The sequence below is a fragment of the Cyprinodon variegatus genome, unplaced genomic scaffold, assembly GCF_000732505.1.
Source record: "Cyprinodon variegatus isolate N-32 unplaced genomic scaffold, C_variegatus-1.0 Scaffold818, whole genome shotgun sequence".
Lineage (NCBI taxonomy): Eukaryota > Metazoa > Chordata > Actinopteri > Cyprinodontiformes > Cyprinodontidae > Cyprinodon > Cyprinodon variegatus.
This window is the reverse complement of record NW_015151271.1, coordinates 202,583-220,594: the sequence shown is the minus strand read 5'-3', so window position 1 is coordinate 220,594 and position 18,012 is coordinate 202,583. Positions and strand designations below refer to the sequence as shown.

The 18,012-nt window shown below is 37.5% G+C and overlaps 1 protein-coding gene across 2 annotated transcripts in view; it reads right to left on the bottom strand.

The window, feature by feature from the left end:
• Positions 1–18,012, bottom strand: part of LOC107098884 (homer protein homolog 1-like) — a 32,914-nt gene extending 14,902 nt beyond the window's left edge. Inside the window, exons 1-4 of one of the 2 annotated variants that reach the window (XM_015396759.1) lie at positions 17,557–18,012; positions 9,910–10,066; positions 7,637–7,768; positions 3,240–3,332 (exon numbers count right to left, since the gene is read on the bottom strand). In XM_015396759.1, the coding sequence (XP_015252245.1) occupies positions 3,240–3,332; positions 7,637–7,768; positions 9,910–10,066; positions 17,557–17,561 (387 nt within the window). In that variant the 5' untranslated portion in view covers positions 17,562–18,012. Of the gene's footprint in view, positions 1–3,239; positions 3,333–7,636; positions 7,769–9,909; positions 10,393–17,556 lie in introns of those variants that run through there. The other variant, XM_015396758.1, reaches the window with a different exon arrangement.

Here is an 18,012-nt window from a genome sequence, read left to right as displayed (position 1 = left end):
ATTACGAAACAGCATGTTTTATTCATTAACCATGTGACACAAATTGTCCTAATTGGTTAGGATGTTAAAGGACAACCAATTAACCTTGAAAGCTTATAAAAAAGGGTGTTTAAAAAAGCTACTAGATACCATTGTGAGTTTCCACAACAGCAAGCTATAGTTCGTCTTAAACTTAGAAGATATAGAGTAAGAAAGAAGTTCCAGCTCTGAAACTGAATCTTTTATGCTCCACTAAAAAAGCAGAGATAACTAAATAGCTGGGATTAGCTTCTGCTTGATCACAAATTAACAGTCAGATTCAAACTGTGACACTAATAGGTGCTCTAACAGCCCACTGATGTCAACAGTTGGTACTGGTTTCAGGATTAGGGAAGCAAAGCAACCAGGGAACCACTCAATTTAAACCGACAACTAATATCTAGCATCTGGTCGAAGGCTCTTTTTTGGTTGCTTTGCAGCTTGATAATAGACATTTATCCAAACATGAGTATTTCACCCATTCAGCACCAAATTCTTCCGACCCAAATCAGTTAAATGTATATATTGTATAATCATTAAAATTTTAAAAAGGAGAGTATTTAAATGCACTAATATCTCATCACTAGGAATCCAGTAAAGCTGTCATCATTTATAGTAACCATTTAACTGATTCACTGCACTGACACAATTGCAACATGACCTTTCGCTTCAATCTAAAACTGACCTTGATGTATTCCTGCTCTTAACTGGAAGCAACCACTATAGGAAACCTGTAAGCAAAGATGTTAAAAGGCAGAACTGGATGGGTTGCCGTTGAGAAAGTCATTTAAGCTCCAACAAATTTGGTGCAACAAATGTTGCCCATCTTATTGAACAATTCCTCATTCCCATGGGTGATTATACTAGCTTGCTTTAGCGCGGGGAAATTATAGAAGTACAGATTAATTCTTATCTTTATATCCCATACAAGCACAGACTTATATGAGAGACAAATCATTTAGTTGCTGCACTCACATAAAACAAAGCCATTAGGTCTCTGGGCTGGAGCTCAATACAGCAACACAATGACACAGAACCAAACGCCTCTGATGGCCAAGAAGGCAGAGAGAGATAAGAGGCAGATTATGGCGGGTTTTACATTCTGCGCTCCAAGTTCATTAACATTTAATAAAATATGGGTTTATGATGTGTTTCCACTGGGGCTGAGCCTGTTGTGGCCAGCATGGGTTTGGGTCAGAGTCTCCTCTTGTTTTATTGGAATAATGTCTCTGTTAGCTTTAAGTTGATTCAGAGAGGAGAAAAGAAGATGATGGGAATGCCAGCTGGCCCGTGGGTGAAGCTCTGACTCCCTATGATGGAGAAGCTTAAACAGACCTCTGCAGGCTTGGATCAGCAGTTCTGCAGGCTTCACAGTTATGGCCTGTCTCTGACTTTCAACACTGCCGTGTCGTGTGGCACATGCAGCTCTCAGTTCCTGGTGAGAGCGAAGCTGTCCTCTTTGCCTCATTAAAAGACATGCGGGGAGCAGAGACTGCACCACAGCGTGGGACTTTCAACCCTGGCTCCATATTGAAGAGATGAGGATATGAAGCCGGGTAATGGCCTTTAGATTAAACCTCAGATTTCTCTGGGGATTCCCTCGTCCTGAAACAAGTTAATTTTCTCTTACATACACGGCTGAACATCCCCTTAAGTGTGTTGTTGCTGTACTTCCTACATAGACTAACGTCTTATATAAAGTAGTCTGTTCTTCAGTGTAAGTAGACTTAATCCCCAGCATTGCTTTTAAAGCTTTAGGTTATTATGCAGAGAGGTGATCAATAACTGTTGTATAATAAAATCTAAAGTAAATGATGAACTTATTGAATTAAGTATAAACTACTTCCTCATTTAATATATTTTCATAAGCTATGCAGATTTATACTTAAAATGTTATCTTTTCATCTTTTCGGGAAGGCTTGACATCATATTTCTGCTTTCATTGTGAAAAACCTGCATAAGAAATTATCATTTCAAAATAAGACAAAAAAGGTAACTATTTATCCTTCATACTTAATGCAGTAGTGGATTCAATTTCCCCTCCAGAAAAACTTAAAAGTGCTCCGATTCACAATCAAATGCTTGACTTTCTGGGTTTGCAGAAGGAAATAAAACAAGAATGGCCCCTAAAGTTAAAGGTGACCCCGGGTTAATTCTCCAATAGGGTCTCTGAGCACATAGAGCAAAAACAATGATGGATGTTTAAACCAGTAGCACACATTGTACCGCATAACTTTAATGAGTTTAACAGAGGTAAATGTTTTTCAAACTGTTCGAATAAGAAATGTGGAGAGAAATAAGTTATCACCTCATACCACCAACTTACCAACACAAGTTAAAACCCTAATATGTTTTATTAGTGAATTAAACAAGCTAAGCCAAAGCCATCTTCTACGTCTGAGACAAAATAAACACAGGTTACATTCCCAACTATAATTATTAAAGGGAGCTCTAGTTTACTTTAAAATGTTGTTTCTTTGATGTGTTTACTGGAATTTTATTCCATAGGATTTTGTTTGATTAGAGCCTTTTGAGTGTGAAGTATTCCCCCATTTGGGAGAAAACAACAAACTGGCTAACTTCAAGCTCTGCTCTATAGAAAAGGATTATTTAATTTCCAAAATAGAAATGTCTTATGTTGAATCTAAATCCAGGTCTAGGGTTAACTAAAGAAAGTAAAAACATCTAGAAGGTAGAAAAATTAGTGATCAGGCAGTTTTTATTGGCTTTGAGAAAGTATAAACTGGTAAAAAAATGTAAGATATGATGTTTGAACCCAAAGAAGAAAAAAAAAAAGAGGGGAAACCACCTAAAAAAGAAACCAAACATGAAACATGCAGATTTTCAGAAATTCAGATCTTCCTCTTTTAAATGAAGGAATTAAGAGTATGTTGATTCAAATTTACAATGTGCATTTTTAAGGTTTCTAAACTTACAGTATCCAGAAAATGGAAAATTATCAAATCAAATTCCAGACTTTTCAAGACACAGTACAAACAGCTGTGAAGAGCAGGGCTTGTAGCTGAATTGTGTTTTAGAAACAATATTATTGCTTTTATCTAAATTGAGTAAGCCTTTTTTTTAACCAATACTTTGTACAATAGTTTATTTCAGAAGTCTTGGTTTCCGAGTTCACCCGTCTGAATTATCCATCAAGCATTATTTACATTGGCTGAAATGAGCTGGGAGGGTGCCTGGTGAATAGCATGTGCCGAACTTACTTGAGAAGGAGACGTGGCCATCTCCATCTTCTCCTGGCTCTTCTCCTTAGCAAGCCGTGCTGCTTCTTTGTACTCTGCAAACTTCTCTGCAAACTAAACAAACCAGACAGCCATTAGAGTGGGCTATAAAACCTGCACTCTGGTTTAATCTGATCAGTAAAGCTGTGCATAGGAAGAGGGGGGGTCAGCGGCATCTAATAGGTCAGATTTAGAGGATACGGAAAAGCTGCTTCCAGTAATAATCAAAGCTGAACCAATATCCACAGCCATCCATTATTCCTGCAGTGATCCCTTAGTCTGCCTTTGAGATTTTATGCAGTAGGCTGATTAATGTTGATCTCTCAGGGGTTTTATTTGTCTTCACACACCACCTGACCCAAAGACCTGACCTCAGTTAGGTGGCTTGCTACCCCCAAAACACCCAAAAAACACACTGTGCAAAAAGACAAAAAGTTTAATCTCACACTGCTTCCACAGTGATTAAGTACACATTAGACCAGCAAGTTGGGTGCTGAGCAGAGGTGTCAAAAGCATTCATGTTTATTACTCAAGTAGAAGTATAAATCACTTTTGTGGAAGTTAGAGTATCAACTTTAGTTTTTAACTCATGTAAAAGTGTAAAAGTAAAATTTTTAAAGTTCTTGAAATAAAAAAGCAAAAGTAAAGCAGGAAAAGGTGTTAAGGACGGATACCTTAAACCTTATGGTAACTGCACTCCCCTATTAAAGGAACACTTTTCTACAATTCTGGATGATAACTTCCTTATACTTCATTTTCTTATTTTTCTAACTAATGGTAACAGTGCTAAATTTAACTTTGCATCACCTTGACTATTTACTGTTTACAAGTATTTATTTTGGTATGTGGTGAACAACAAGTTGGTACAGAACATATTCCAACCACAAAGAAATGTATCGTCTGGATGAAATCAATTATTTTCATGTTTTTTTTTTTGTTTTGTTTTTTTTTTTTTTATTACCAACAGGCCATAACAAAGAAAAAGTAAGGAATAGAAGTAAAAAGTGGTCTAAAAAACAATTACTCCAGTAAAGTATAAATAGCCAAAATTTCTACTTAAGTAAGGTAATGAAGTATTTGTACTTTGTTACTTGACACCTCTGGTGGTGAGAAGAAAATCAAATTGAAGACTCCACTGAAGCCGTTCCTGCGTCGGCCATTAGCCCAGTTACAAAAAGAAAAACCTGATATCATTTCACTTCGATGCAACATAAGAGTTGTTCTACATGATCTAAATGCAGATCTAAGTGCTTCTGAGGCGTTTTTCTGCAGACATCTGAGAACTAAAGCTGCTTCTTAAAACTTTGATTCAGAGTAAATGCTTTCTAACAGGCTGCCAGCCTGCCTACTGACCCTCTCAGACAAATTCCAGGTAATTCTGTATTGATTACTTTTGTCAGTATCCGGACAAGTTCACAGATTAAAGACATTTATTTTCTACTTTTCTTTGATGTGTGTAACTATGCTTACAATTTCACTTTAAGAACGAAAAAAGTAAGTTATTTTTATCGTAATATAACAGATAATAAAAAACACCTGAGAACACATCATTTATTTACAAGGTCACATTGAGATTTAATAGCTTTCTTTTTGAAGATGGTTTTCTCTGCACTCAATAATTACATAACAGTTTCTTCTGAGCTCAGGACAGCAAGCAGGAACCTGCTATGTATGGCATCTTCAGTTATTTCCAAGTCCTTTATTAAAATAACATAAAATAAAAATCAAAGAAAAAATATTTAAGGGTGTAGTTCAATATCTAGTTTAAACCGAGTTTTGTTAAAATAATAATAATAATGCATTTTATATATAAAGCACTTTGCATTTGTAAAAACAGATCTCACACTGCACAATAATTGTTAAAATAAAAGTATTTATCTTTAATTTGTGCAGACAAAAAGAGGATCTGTTTCTGAGTATTTTTACCTTTAAGATAATTAGATATTATGCACTTCTACAGTTGTTTTTATTTCTTATTTTAAATGTAAACTGTCTCATTCCATTGGCCAAGCATCTCAGGTACCTGCTCAATTCAAGAAAAAATTTACTTATTTTAAGAACAATTGACTTTTGACAATTTCCAAATTGACAATTCATTTTTTGCTTTGGAAAGCTCTGCAAAGGAAAAGTTAAAATACATAAACACATGCACAGTAATAAAACTAATGAATAACCTGATAAATAAGTATTGGGGTTCTCTTTTATCAATAAATTTTTTGTTTAAAGAAGGTGTTAAACTTATAACTACTGTAGAAAACCATCATGTCTATGTTTAATACAAATCCAGATTAGTTGGCACTGGTTTAAGCTAAAGACCAAAGGGAAGATCCACTATCTTAAAATAGCTTTATTATTAAAAGTTTCACATAATTTATATTTCAGTGACCATTTAGGCCATATAACATATTTATTGTTTAATTAAACTGCAGCTGATAAACAGCCAGAATCAAGGACAGGAAAGAGTGTATGGGTGGAAACTTCAAAAAATTCAAAATGTATTTAAGTAAACTGAAACTGAATTTACTGGTTTTAAAACCTCATATTTTAGTTAACTTTAGTTAGAAAACTCAGACTGACATGTGACATTAAGTTAAAATGATTTTTTTAACCAGATTTTGAGCTGAAACACTGCAGGGTAAATAAGCATGGTAGATGTTCATCCATTCACCATGGAAAGCGTATAATGGAGAAACACGGAGCGACGTAACGCCAGCAGAACACTGCGTTTTTAGCTACTGTAGCTGGACAGTTAGTACAACCACATCTCTTTCTTTTTCTTTTACATGACATTTCTTATAACTGATCATTTGACATGGTTATGATATCTAGTGAGCTCATGTATGCTACCCTGCTGCTGCTTAAAATGCCATAAAGTAAATTAAACCTAACATTAACTATCAATTCGTGAATTGGGTTTCATTACTGTGTGGCTAAATGACCAGGTTTGTTGACACAGAGAAACAGAATTATCAAACTAAAATGAAAATAGACTCAATATGATAACACTGACTTTTAAAACAAAGGAATTCATTTTCAATTTTATGTTTGATTTTTAATTACATAAATATTGATTCTATCAGGGTTAATTTAAAAATTCATTTTCTAATATTTCTGTCTATGAGAGCGCTCCCTCACTTTTCCTCCTGAGTGAAACAGATACCAAAAATGGAACATATAAGCAATTCCAGTCAGAGTTTCACTGATTTAAAGTATATTTATAAAAAAGAAAAAATTATCATGATAGAAATGACATTTAAAGTTTAATCATGTTCACTTACTTTGAATAAGGAAAGTTACATTCACATTTTCAGTTTATTTTTTTCCCATGGGGAGGTCATTGCTGGCACCCTGCCTCCAAACTTTATTGCTGTGTCGGTAGTCCACCCTAACCCCTAAATATCTCAATAACTATATAGAGTGGGGACTCTATAGTGGACTTTATAGTGAACCATAGTCCGTTAGCAACAGCGGGCCTCTGTGAAAACAAATCCCATGATGCATAGCGAGGAGAGCTCTCACAAAACATTCCGGTACATATCTACTCGTCGAGTGACCATTGATGATCACTACCTTTCAAGGTGCATTGTGGGAAATTCCGAGGTCCACTACTTTTTCAGCCACTAGATGTTCGGACGCCCATTTAAAATGCATCATCTCTATATAGTGCCCTATATAGCGATTAGGGCGGACATTCGGACGCAGCCTATTTCTCGTTAAATAACGATCTGCTCTTGTAGAATTAACCAGCTAATCTAAACACAATAAAAATATATTGCTTTATAACATTTCTTTTGCATAAACGCTTATGACCTTTTAGAGATTGAAATACTTTTAAGATGGTATATTCACTTTAGTCTTGGGTCATCTTGGACTTAAGCTTTAACCTTCAGGATTAACTAATCTCGACTTGCTCAAACAGAGTTATTCACATTTAATAACATAAGCATTTACCAACTAATTCTTTTCTATAAGCCTTATATTAAACATAGTTAGAGTCTTGATGCTATTTCCAGATTTGTTTTCTCTCACTGGTATCTTTGCCAATAAGCAGTTCCCTTAACTTTTAATCATAGGAAGAGCATTTTTGCAGCATGGTGCTTCCTCCAACATGTTTCTCCATGAGTTAATAACACTACAAGCAGTAGAAAGGACCATCTCAGCTGATATTCATACCATTGATTGTAAGTATATTATATAGTTTGCAGGAAACACCTGTGATAACCTTAAGCATACTGCTGGCTGATGGTGTTTCAAAATCTTCTATAAACTCAGATGCATACAGAAAACTGCCTCTACAGAGTGTAACATAAAAGTGCAACAACAGCAAAAAGAAGGACTAAAATAACAGGTGAACAAAATGTGTTTTTCAACAGTGGTACCTTGGACAGATGATGCTCGGTAGAGAAGCCCAGTCCATAGACAGTGTTTGCCCGACTGTCCGCCCACTGGCCAAACTTCTGTGACGTCTTTGTGAACGTCATGTTCGGACTGATGGTGCTGTTGATTATTGCCTGCAATGAAAAGCCTGCATCACATTAAATGTTTTAAATATACTGCCGTTCGATAGATTTATGAGCACAATCAGAGTTTGCCAACAGGTAAAAACACACAGGCGTTAAAGCTTCACCCTACCACCCCAAAGGAATAGTTTGATACAAGTATTTATGGAGCTTTGCTCTTAAGGAAAGTTAGTTTTTTCTTCTAAACCCATAAGAGTTGTGTTGCTTAAAAGCTTTTATGCATTCTTTGTAAAAATGCAAAATGCAATAAATAAACTGAAACTGACTGGTTTTGATAAGCTCATGACGTTGAAAGTCTCATGTATGAATCACAAATATCTGAATTTTTGTTAGAAATGTCAAGTAAAGGGACAAAAATGTTTTGTTTCATTTTAAAAATTAAACTTTTATTTTTTTCTAAGGTAATTTATAACCACTATTTATAACACTGATTGTTGTTTAAAATATGTCAAAACAAAACAGTTTTGTTTCAAGCATTAGATTGTAAGATTTCTTTTCAGCCATTATTTTTTGTTTCTAGGCTATAAAATGTTAAAGCTTAGATGGTGGGCATCAGAATATCTCTCATCTTTGAATAGCAATTTGACTGTTTTTAAGCAACACCATAAATTTAGAAGATAAAAGTTGCTGCTAAATAAAGCCTTTCAATATGGCAGCCGTGATAGACAGCCTATAATTTTCTGTCATTTTTTAAGCTGATGATTTGAGAGAGGAAGTATTTCCAGCTTGAAGCCACTAATGGCACAAATAATGTTTGACAGAGTCAAAAAAATGAGAAAACATTTTAACATCAGATAATTATTCTGTAAAAAAACAAAGTGCTTTGCATGTCCACTAGTGGCTTGTTATGTGTCCAGTATAGCGTGTTTTAAAAGGGGAATTTAAAAGATCAGGTATGAATAAAAACGCTGATATATATCAAACCCAGACTGAATGATGCAACATATTATTCAGTGCATAAATCTATTTTATCATTTTAATTTTACAGACATCTTTTCCTGTAAACATTCCATATAAAAGCCCTTTTTTTAAATTTTTTTTTTTTTTTTTACAATTATTCATTTATTAAGCGATCAAGTTCAATTTACAAAGAAACTGACAAAAAATAGTAGAAATTAAAGAAAAAAAATTAATAAGGATAATGATCAAAAGGATAAATCCTTAATGACTTGTAATGATTTTTTTATTCAACAGAAACAAGATCCATCAAACTGAAGTTTTATTTAGTTTACCCAGAAACATAAAGCCTATTTTCAGCTTTCCCCCCTCAGTTTGATCCAGAAAATGTGGATTACATCTACTTCTAAGATAATTATCCTGCCTTAACAGAATAGTACCAATAAAAACCAGCATTGTCTGGCTTACTGGCAGCGTTGTGTAATAGTTGGCATTCCTGTTGGCATCAAGAAAGAGGTTTGAATCAGATAGCAGCGAACGAAGGTGTTTTTCACACGGCTCAAGATCCAATATTCTCTCACTGACATGTAATACTAGTTAAGCTTTAGTGTCCAAACACAGCTACAAAATCAGAGAAAACAAAATCATGTGAGGCAGAGATGGAGGAAACAATACAACAGAATTGAAAAACAAATTAAACTTTGGAAAATGTCTCAAAGGATCATTGGAAATAAAACAAATTAAGAAAATGCAACATTGAGACAAACCCTAAAAATCTGCTCGAATTTACACACAAAGTGCCTTTATGTGTTAAGAAAAATAAAAATAAAAACAGGGCCCTTTTTTGGTCACTGGTTTGAAATGACCTAATCAAATGTTATGACAAAGCAGTCCACCTGGCTACATGGGGATTTCTTCATCCTCTTCTTCATTTTCCTCCAGTAAAACTCAGCTATCTCAATTACATCCTGCTCAGGAACGAGGTCCTCAATTCCATTAATCAGATGATTTAAAGTCCAGACAAACAGAGGTGAAATTAACCCCACTATGAACCTGCTGGTTCTGGAACTTCCTGCAAATCAGATCTTGTTTATGATGTGTCTAAGCATTCGTGTTTATTGCAGAGTCAATAAAATGCATCTGGTGAGAAGTTTACACCAGACATCAACCCAGGAGTAGGCTACATGTTTTTACAGTAACAGTATCTGGTAATGCTCTGAGGTGTGTTGGCCCACCTTGGTTCCGTCCAGGCTGATGATCCGGTAGACATTACGCGTGCTGTCATAGAAGTAGGACACAGTGACGGCGTGCTTGCTTGCGGGCAGCCAGTTCTTCTTGGTGTTGGGGTCGATCTGGAAGACGTGGGCCCTCGTACTGTAGATGGGCTGCTCCCTGAAGGGGACAAAGAAGAAGTGGTGAACCTCTTTGTGCTTCAGCACCAGCGTCTCGCCGAACCCACCTCCGGCACCAGAACCCCTGCTGCCTAAGGGGGAATTGGATCGCCCTGGGAGGCTGATCACCAACTCGCCCTCCTCCATTGTTACACTTCAGAAAGCGTTCCCTGTTCTCATTGCTTGGGTCCAAACTCAAACTAGGTTAACTTCTGAATCCCACCCTGGCCTCATACTCTTTCTCATGCTTTTGCTTTTAGAGAACCTGCACTGTAAAGGCAGCAGAGACTATTGCTGTCTGTCTGTGTCTCTCTATGTGAGGCAGCGCCGTCTCTGTGCTCAGATATGGGAATGCCTGCAGCTCTAAGTGAGGGTCGCACACGGGAACATAGAGGGTGTCAGTCTAAATATAGACTGTCGGCCAATGTTAACTACAGTAGACACACCCCATGGAGCTGCAGTTTCTACATGGACTCATACACATCATGCATAAACAAGTATAAATTACAGTGCCCTGCTAAACTGTTTACACCTCTTGAACATTACCGCAATCTGCAAACACAAAATACATTTTAAAGGGATTTTAAATAACCCAAATCATTGTATAATTGTTGCACGGAATGAAAGAGACAAAAAAATGTTTTTTTTTTATAAAGAAAAATCTGAAAAGTGTGCCATGCATTTATTGTGATATCTCTAAATAAAATGTAGCACAACCAAGACCTTTGGGCAGTACCAAGATAGCCTCAGTAATCAGTGACAGAATATATCATAAAAGAGATTCAAATGTTCTTTAACTTTAAAAGTAAGATTTCAATACAAGAGCAGTTTTTTCTTAGTAAATTTAATTTTTAAATCAAATGTTTCATTTATACAGCTGCATAGGGACTAGAGAATGCTGAAGTGACATGATATGAAAATGAGTTTGACACCTCTGGGCTTATGTGCAAAATGTTAGGTAAGCTACGACTGCACATCTCTTTAAGTGAAACATGGTAGTGTTAGAAACGATGTGCAGGATGTGCAAAGGTTTTTCTTTAGTAGCAATCCTATAGGAAAACCTGTTGTAGGATGAAACAGACAGGGTTGGAGGTTGACCTTCCAGCAGGACTACAACGTCATTAGGCCAGGGCTACAATGCAAGATCAAGAGTGTTAGACTCCGAATGATCAGTGTCCTGCAACCTCAAGTTTTCCTTCAGGTCCAAAAAAACCACAATTCATGTCCGAAACTTAAGCTCAGAGTCTGTGGTGAACTGTAACACTTTTGTTCCCTCTTTATCCAGTCTGGCTACAGCACAGCTATTTTGCCAATAGAAATAAATAAATAGCTGGTAGAGACACCTAAATAATTCAGTATAAAGTAAAAAGGGGGGCGGAATCCAAATGCAAACCACACTTCTCAGATTTTCAAAACTAAATCATATATGCACCTATTTTATTTAAGTCTATGATCTGAAATGCCAGTGAAAAACTCTGCAGTGGTCATACTGTGATATGGCAAAGTTTAGAAACAGCTGGTTTAAAAACTTTAACAAGGCACTGTATGACATCACATACTGGTATTAAACATCTATAGATGTTTGCCTGTTTAAACATTTCTTATTTTTAGTTGGATGCATTAATTCCTAACTGACCTTTTCATGGCAATTATTATGGACTGTAATAAAAAAAAATGATGTCCTGACCATCTCTTCATCTAACCACCCATTATACTTTGTTTCCTCTTGTATTGCTGCATTGTTGTGGCTTCCTTGGAGGGTAATATCTACAGTCACTACACAAACTCAGAGCACAGGGTGCTGAGGGAGATATTCTGGGCTGGCAGCGCTGGCAGAGAACGAGATAGAGAAGTGCTTACACCGCACTGTGGGGATGATGGGGAGGGGGCATCAAAGGCTGGCCATATAAATGAATATTAAAATTCAACAGCAGCTTCCCGCCTGTGTGTGATTAGCCAAGACAGGGAGAGCAGAGGGGACGGGGCGGATGAAGACAGGGAGACAGAGAGGTGTGTTGGACAGGGAGACAAAGAGGATGATTGGAAATGGGAGAGTAGCGAGTCAGAGAGTGAATCTGGGATGATTAATGCCGCTCCACAAAGCTGCTTGTGGAGTGCTGCGCACGAATTATCATAATCATCGACAGCAGTGTTAGTGGCAGTACTGTGAGTCATTTCACTTCTCCCTCCCCATCACGCTAAAGCACGGCTTGTTCGTATGATCCCTGCTATATAGCCGCTTGACAACTGCCGGCATTTTTTTCTCTCTCTCTTTATTTCCTCTTCTTTTTTTATGTTTTATCTGATTGCATAATTCTGATGGAGCAAGGCAAATTGGTCCAAACGTAGCAGTGTTGTTCTCCGTTTTCTTGCCTGAGCCAAAGAGTTTTGTTTCAAAACGCCACCCACCAGCTGTCAAAGAAGCAATAATTACTCCCACAACACAAGTTTGAAAAGAGAGGGAAACAAATGATGGACTGGATAATGAGACCTTTTTTCATTTCCTTAAAAACTCAAAAAAACATGCCTGTCATCAAATCAAAACTGCAGAGGGCCTCTTATGATTCAGCTACATGGGGGTCAGCCCATGGTGTTGAACTTGTATTTTTTTAGCAGTTGCTACTAGAGTAATTTCAGGTTCAGTAGCACATGAAAGAGGAGAGATTGCCCGGTCAGAGAAAGTGCACCTCTCCCTCCAATAACAGAAGAAAAGCATGAGTGAGAAAAAAAAAGAGAGGCAGAGCAGAAGAAGGAGGTGTTTGGCGAGTACATCCAACGACAGGAGGGCAGCTGAGAGAGGAGGTCGGAGGAGGGGGGAGTGATAAAGGCAGAAAAGATAGATGATGTGAAAAGAGAAAAGAGAGAGAGATGAGGGAAATGTGGAGGAGGTGATGAATGAAGAAGAAGCTGGAGTGATGAAGAATCCTCCCATCTCCTGGGAGAAGAAGAAGAGGATGAAGGCAGTGGGAAGTTTTTTTTAACTACTCCTCCAAGTGATGAAAGAAATGGGAACTTTGGGGAAATGCAATGGAAGTGTTTAAAGAAGGTTATCAGAACTAATGCTTCATGTCGTCCATAATGATCGACTCGTCTACAGATGTCTAAAAAACCGTAATGTCAACCTTTCCTTTTAAGGATGATTTAACATTCACACATGGGGGGGAGTAGCGGCCTAGTGGTTAGGGCATAGAGCTTGGAGTTCTGAGTTCAAGCCCCACTCCCACAGACTGCCACTCTGCGTCTCTGAGCAAGATCCTTGAGCCCACACTGCTCCCCGGGGGCCACACTATGGCAGCCGTCTGCTCCCCAAGGGGATGGGTTAAATGTAGAGGTAAATTTCTCCAATGTGAGATCAATAAAGTTCAATTATTATTACATTCACAACAGAAGTTAAGTGAGGAGGGTCATATTTACCTCCCTAAACTCCCTCCTTATCGATAAGAGAAACTCTGATTCATGGTTCATCTTATCGATCACATTTCCAGCTGTTATCAAGGTTTCAGTTCTTGTTCTTTGACGGTAGATATGAAAAAGGAAAGGTGTCTTATTCTCTAGCGGCAGTTTCCTGGATTATGAGGACCAACATTCACCTGTCTGGTTTGGGTACCAGGTTTTCTAGTCTTTATAATTTTAAAGAGAGGCTAGCAGGACCTGGAGTCAGAGGAAATTATAGATAACTAGTTAAAGGTTGAAAGACAACCTAATCAATGACAGAGAAAGCAAAATGAAATGCTTCAATTGAACTTATATAAAGTTTTAGCAACTTTTTACATGAGATGTTTTCATAATGCTTTCCTAATGTGGGCTGCTCTTTACTCGCTGAGAATAGTAAACTAGGTTGTTTTTTTTTTATTTTAAATATTCTGGTGTGATATTATATTACTGAAAAAGCAAAAAAATCAAGCTATCCCAGAGATCATTTTAGATCTTTAGCGGAGTATATTTTGATTTGTAAATATCTGTAAAACTGAATTACATCTAGGTATAAAGTCAATAATTACCACCGTGATTTACACCCCATTTCCTTAAAAATTATTTTTATTTAAAGTTAATAATTTTTATTAATTATGGACATATATTATCATAGAAATGCTTACATTTCACATTCCAAGTTACTCTTTTATTCTTTTTTTTATTTTAATCACAGTGCCCTATAAACACTCACTGGGGTTTTGATCTCTGATGCTGTAAGAGATTCTGACCTCTGATCAAACCAGACCTCCTGCTGGTCGATTTGAGTAAAGAAATGTTGTTTATCGTGTACTATGGGCAGTTTACAGAATATTCATTTTATTAATCTATCTGTATCAATTTTCCCTTTGGGACTGATAAATTGTTTGAGTGTGATTCCCAAACAAACGGGTCCTGATCAAACCATATAAATAGGCATAAAATGACCAAGTATGCCTCTTTAAAGCCTAAATACACACGTAATGGTTAAAAGAAATAGCAACCACCTAAATATCAAGGGTTAATTATTTTGCATCTGTCTCACTGTTTCGATCTTTTAATTTATGCTCACCAAGTTTTTCCACAAATTGAGATAATATCAGAAATAATGCATTACCCATGCTTTCACAGTAAATACTAAAGGAAAGGTTTTTTTGGTGTGTTTTTGTTTTTCCTATTATCCAAACACAAACCAATGTCAGGCCTCTGACCTTGGTTTAAGTTTTCTTCTCTTTAGTTGAGTTCAATTATCTGCAGTCTGGAGTTGTGAAAAATAAAAGAGCTATTTTTGCTGATGATGTAAGGAAGTGCATCATTGTTTCCATCATTGGTTATATGGTTTAATATTGACTGCATGTGTTGTTGCAAAAGAACAAGAGGAGGCATAACTTTCCTTAGGAGCTGCCAAGTTCTGGAAAGGTCTTTGTTTAAACATGTATTGTCATTTTAAACATATTGTTTAAACTGATTCCTGTCATACACCTTAATATGGCTTACATTTTTACTTTGCATCTAAATTATTTATGCCAACAGTTAGCCAACAAAATAAACACGCAACAAGACAGCCATGAACTTTCCAACTTTCATAAGTTTTCATGTGCGGCTCCTGGGATGCAGCAGGTAGTGCCTGCACACACCTGTATCATATTATCCCTCAGAATGCTGCACTTTTCTTCTACCTGAATGTGCTCTGCTCTTGATGTGCTCCTGCACCTCTTTGCCTAAAGATTTTGAAAAAAAATTACTAAAATCTTCATTTAAGTTATTTTTTATAGATTTCCCTTGTATTAATTAAGCAGATTTTGATGGGAGGCTGTTTGTTGCTACATTTGTAGGGAATAGTTGGATTACGTCACCGTGCTCTGATTGCATTTGCAAACGGAAGTGTTGATAGGGATCACCTCCGTATGTCCAGCACCACAGTGTTCCTCTCTGCTATTATCAGAGCTCCAACAGGCTTCGTATTGAGCCGCGAGTCTGGAAGTGAAATATGACTCTATCTGCCATTATTACCAGTCAGGCTGCCAGGCAACAGAGCTGCAGCTTTATGCCAGCTAATCTAATCTGCCCCTGTGCATATACACAGTGCCTTTGCTGAAGTTTGCAAGCAAACTTCCACATCTTGTCTTCTCAGGAACGCACCATTGGGATTTATTTAACAAGGGGAGGTTAAAAAATTTTGAAGTTTGTGGTGGAACAAGTAAAATCCAGAAAAGCTGAAGTGGTAATAATGCTTTTATAAGTCACAGAAGACCTAAACACACAAACTGGCAGCAGCGGGAAGCTTTGGATTACAGTTAACAATAAAGTCCACTGTGGATCAATTGAGTCATTGAATCTGTTGCATAACAGTTAGTCACCAGCATGGCAGGAACCAGTGGAGAGCTGAAGCTGAGTGGGACATGGCTGAACGCTGGGCTGCCCACACTGTAGGAGGAGAGTGGGTGACTAAATAGTTAATGCAGGAGTTTTGGCTGACTTCTAGAAATTGCACTGTGAGTGTGCCACATTATTATTAACCTCCTGCTGTGTAATTAATCACAATGAAGTGCAAGAGACAGCTGTTAATGAATGGCAGGCTGAGTGGAGGAAACGGACCGCTGAGCTCAGGGTTAGGGGGACATGCAAATGAGCATCACTCTCTGCGCTCCCTGTGTGTGAGGCTTAAGGCTGATTCACTTATGGGTGCCTGTGGTTGGGGGTGTGCAGCGGCCGCTTGTGCTGCCATAGAGACAGAAAGCGGCTTTCTGTCAGCACAGAGTGCAGCTCTAGAGCTTCATCTGACATTCCTCCGCTGCTGACATTATGCTCTTCTTCACCAACCAGCAGAATAAGGAACAGGATGTACAGCTCATCTCCAAACCATCTCTGAATGAGAATATAATGGAGAAAGTGTTGCTGGTTTATAGATTGGTGCTCAGTTACATAACTGTGTAAAAATGATTGTGCGTTATATTTGTTTTCAAGCAGCTATATAGAATTAAGGAAGCAAATGTAAGTCATTGCTTTTTATTTAAGTTAATATTTAACCTCTCAAACACAAACTTTCATTAGCACATGTCTCTGATGACATCTCATAAGGCACAAGGCAACACATTGGAGTATTTTTAAGAGGGTCAGTTTGTATTTTATCATTTTATTTTCACTTTCCTCAAACAGCTTCCACCTTCAGATGTGTTTCCTTTTATTCGTTTATGCTGCAGCAAATCGTTTGAGCTATATGTTAGTCTTCCAACTGTGAAACACATGGAAATGTGTTTGTGAGGAGATTTAAGGCCAGACTGGAATAAGACCAGACTTCATGATCAAAGATCCTCAAGGATCATTTCCCTGAACTTGCAACATGGTGATAAAAAATGACCTGATCTTGGAGCTACATTTCATCATCAAACATTCTAAGTCCCAAAAGGATTTTGTACAGAACTGCTACATCACCTCTTGTGATGTCATTGACCCAATTATACACTTAAGCTGTAGTAGTTTGTATTGTGTCATTATTTAATATTGTATCATATAAAATCCTCCATAGGGGTAATTCATCGGGGTGCTGCCTTTATTTAGTTGCTTTTTATTTATATATGAACATGGATCAGTGTGATGAAGATGCTGCTATAACTATTTTTTGCAGAGTCAGAAAATAAAAGACTGACACTATTTTTTTGTTTGTTTTGTTATGGAGCTCCAGCTGAGGACTGGTCCAGGGTCAGACAAGTTGGCAAGCAAGTCTGATATTGAATTGTTGCCCTGACATTTAATTTACTTAAGTATATTTTAAATGAACATAATGAACCATATATCCTGTTTTTATTATTATTTTTGCTATTTGAAAAACATTTTTTATTTTTATTCAGCAGACCAAGGCCTCAAAGTGATGCCACACTTCTGAAAGATCCACATAAATCCACATAAAGCTCACTCTAAAATATGCTGAAATTTCATTTTTTGCACATGAACGACCAATCCATTAAAGGTCTTCATGTCAAGGCTATTCTTTTTTAAGTAAATTAACTCAGCTTGCAAGGTTAAATCATTCCCACTTACCCCATTGTTGTGGCTGGAATGAAAGGCGACACTGATCGCTTCTAGCTGGAATAAAAAAGCCAATGTGTTGGATGGGCTGCTGCGTATGAAGATCCCCCCCCTCCACCTCTCTCTAAAAGACAGTCTGCAGCGTATGACCGTCGGTGCGTCTGCAGGAATGCATTGACAGCAGCTCCATTCCTCTTCTCGTGTCACCGCATGAATTCACTCATACATGTCGTAGCGCAAATGCCCCGGTGGTTAGACGCTCTCCTGCTGTGGATGATGGAGCTGCAGGAGCAGCCGCAGACCCCAGCTCAGAGGAGGAGGAAGATGATGATGGAGAAGATCCCACGGACGCCCCGCTGTTTCTTGAGTAAAACCCAGATCCTCTCTGGAAGGGTGGAGAAACCCTGCCGCTGTTCCAACTGGGGAAAGACAATCCTCATTTAGAGAGAAGACAGCGCGCAGCATCAC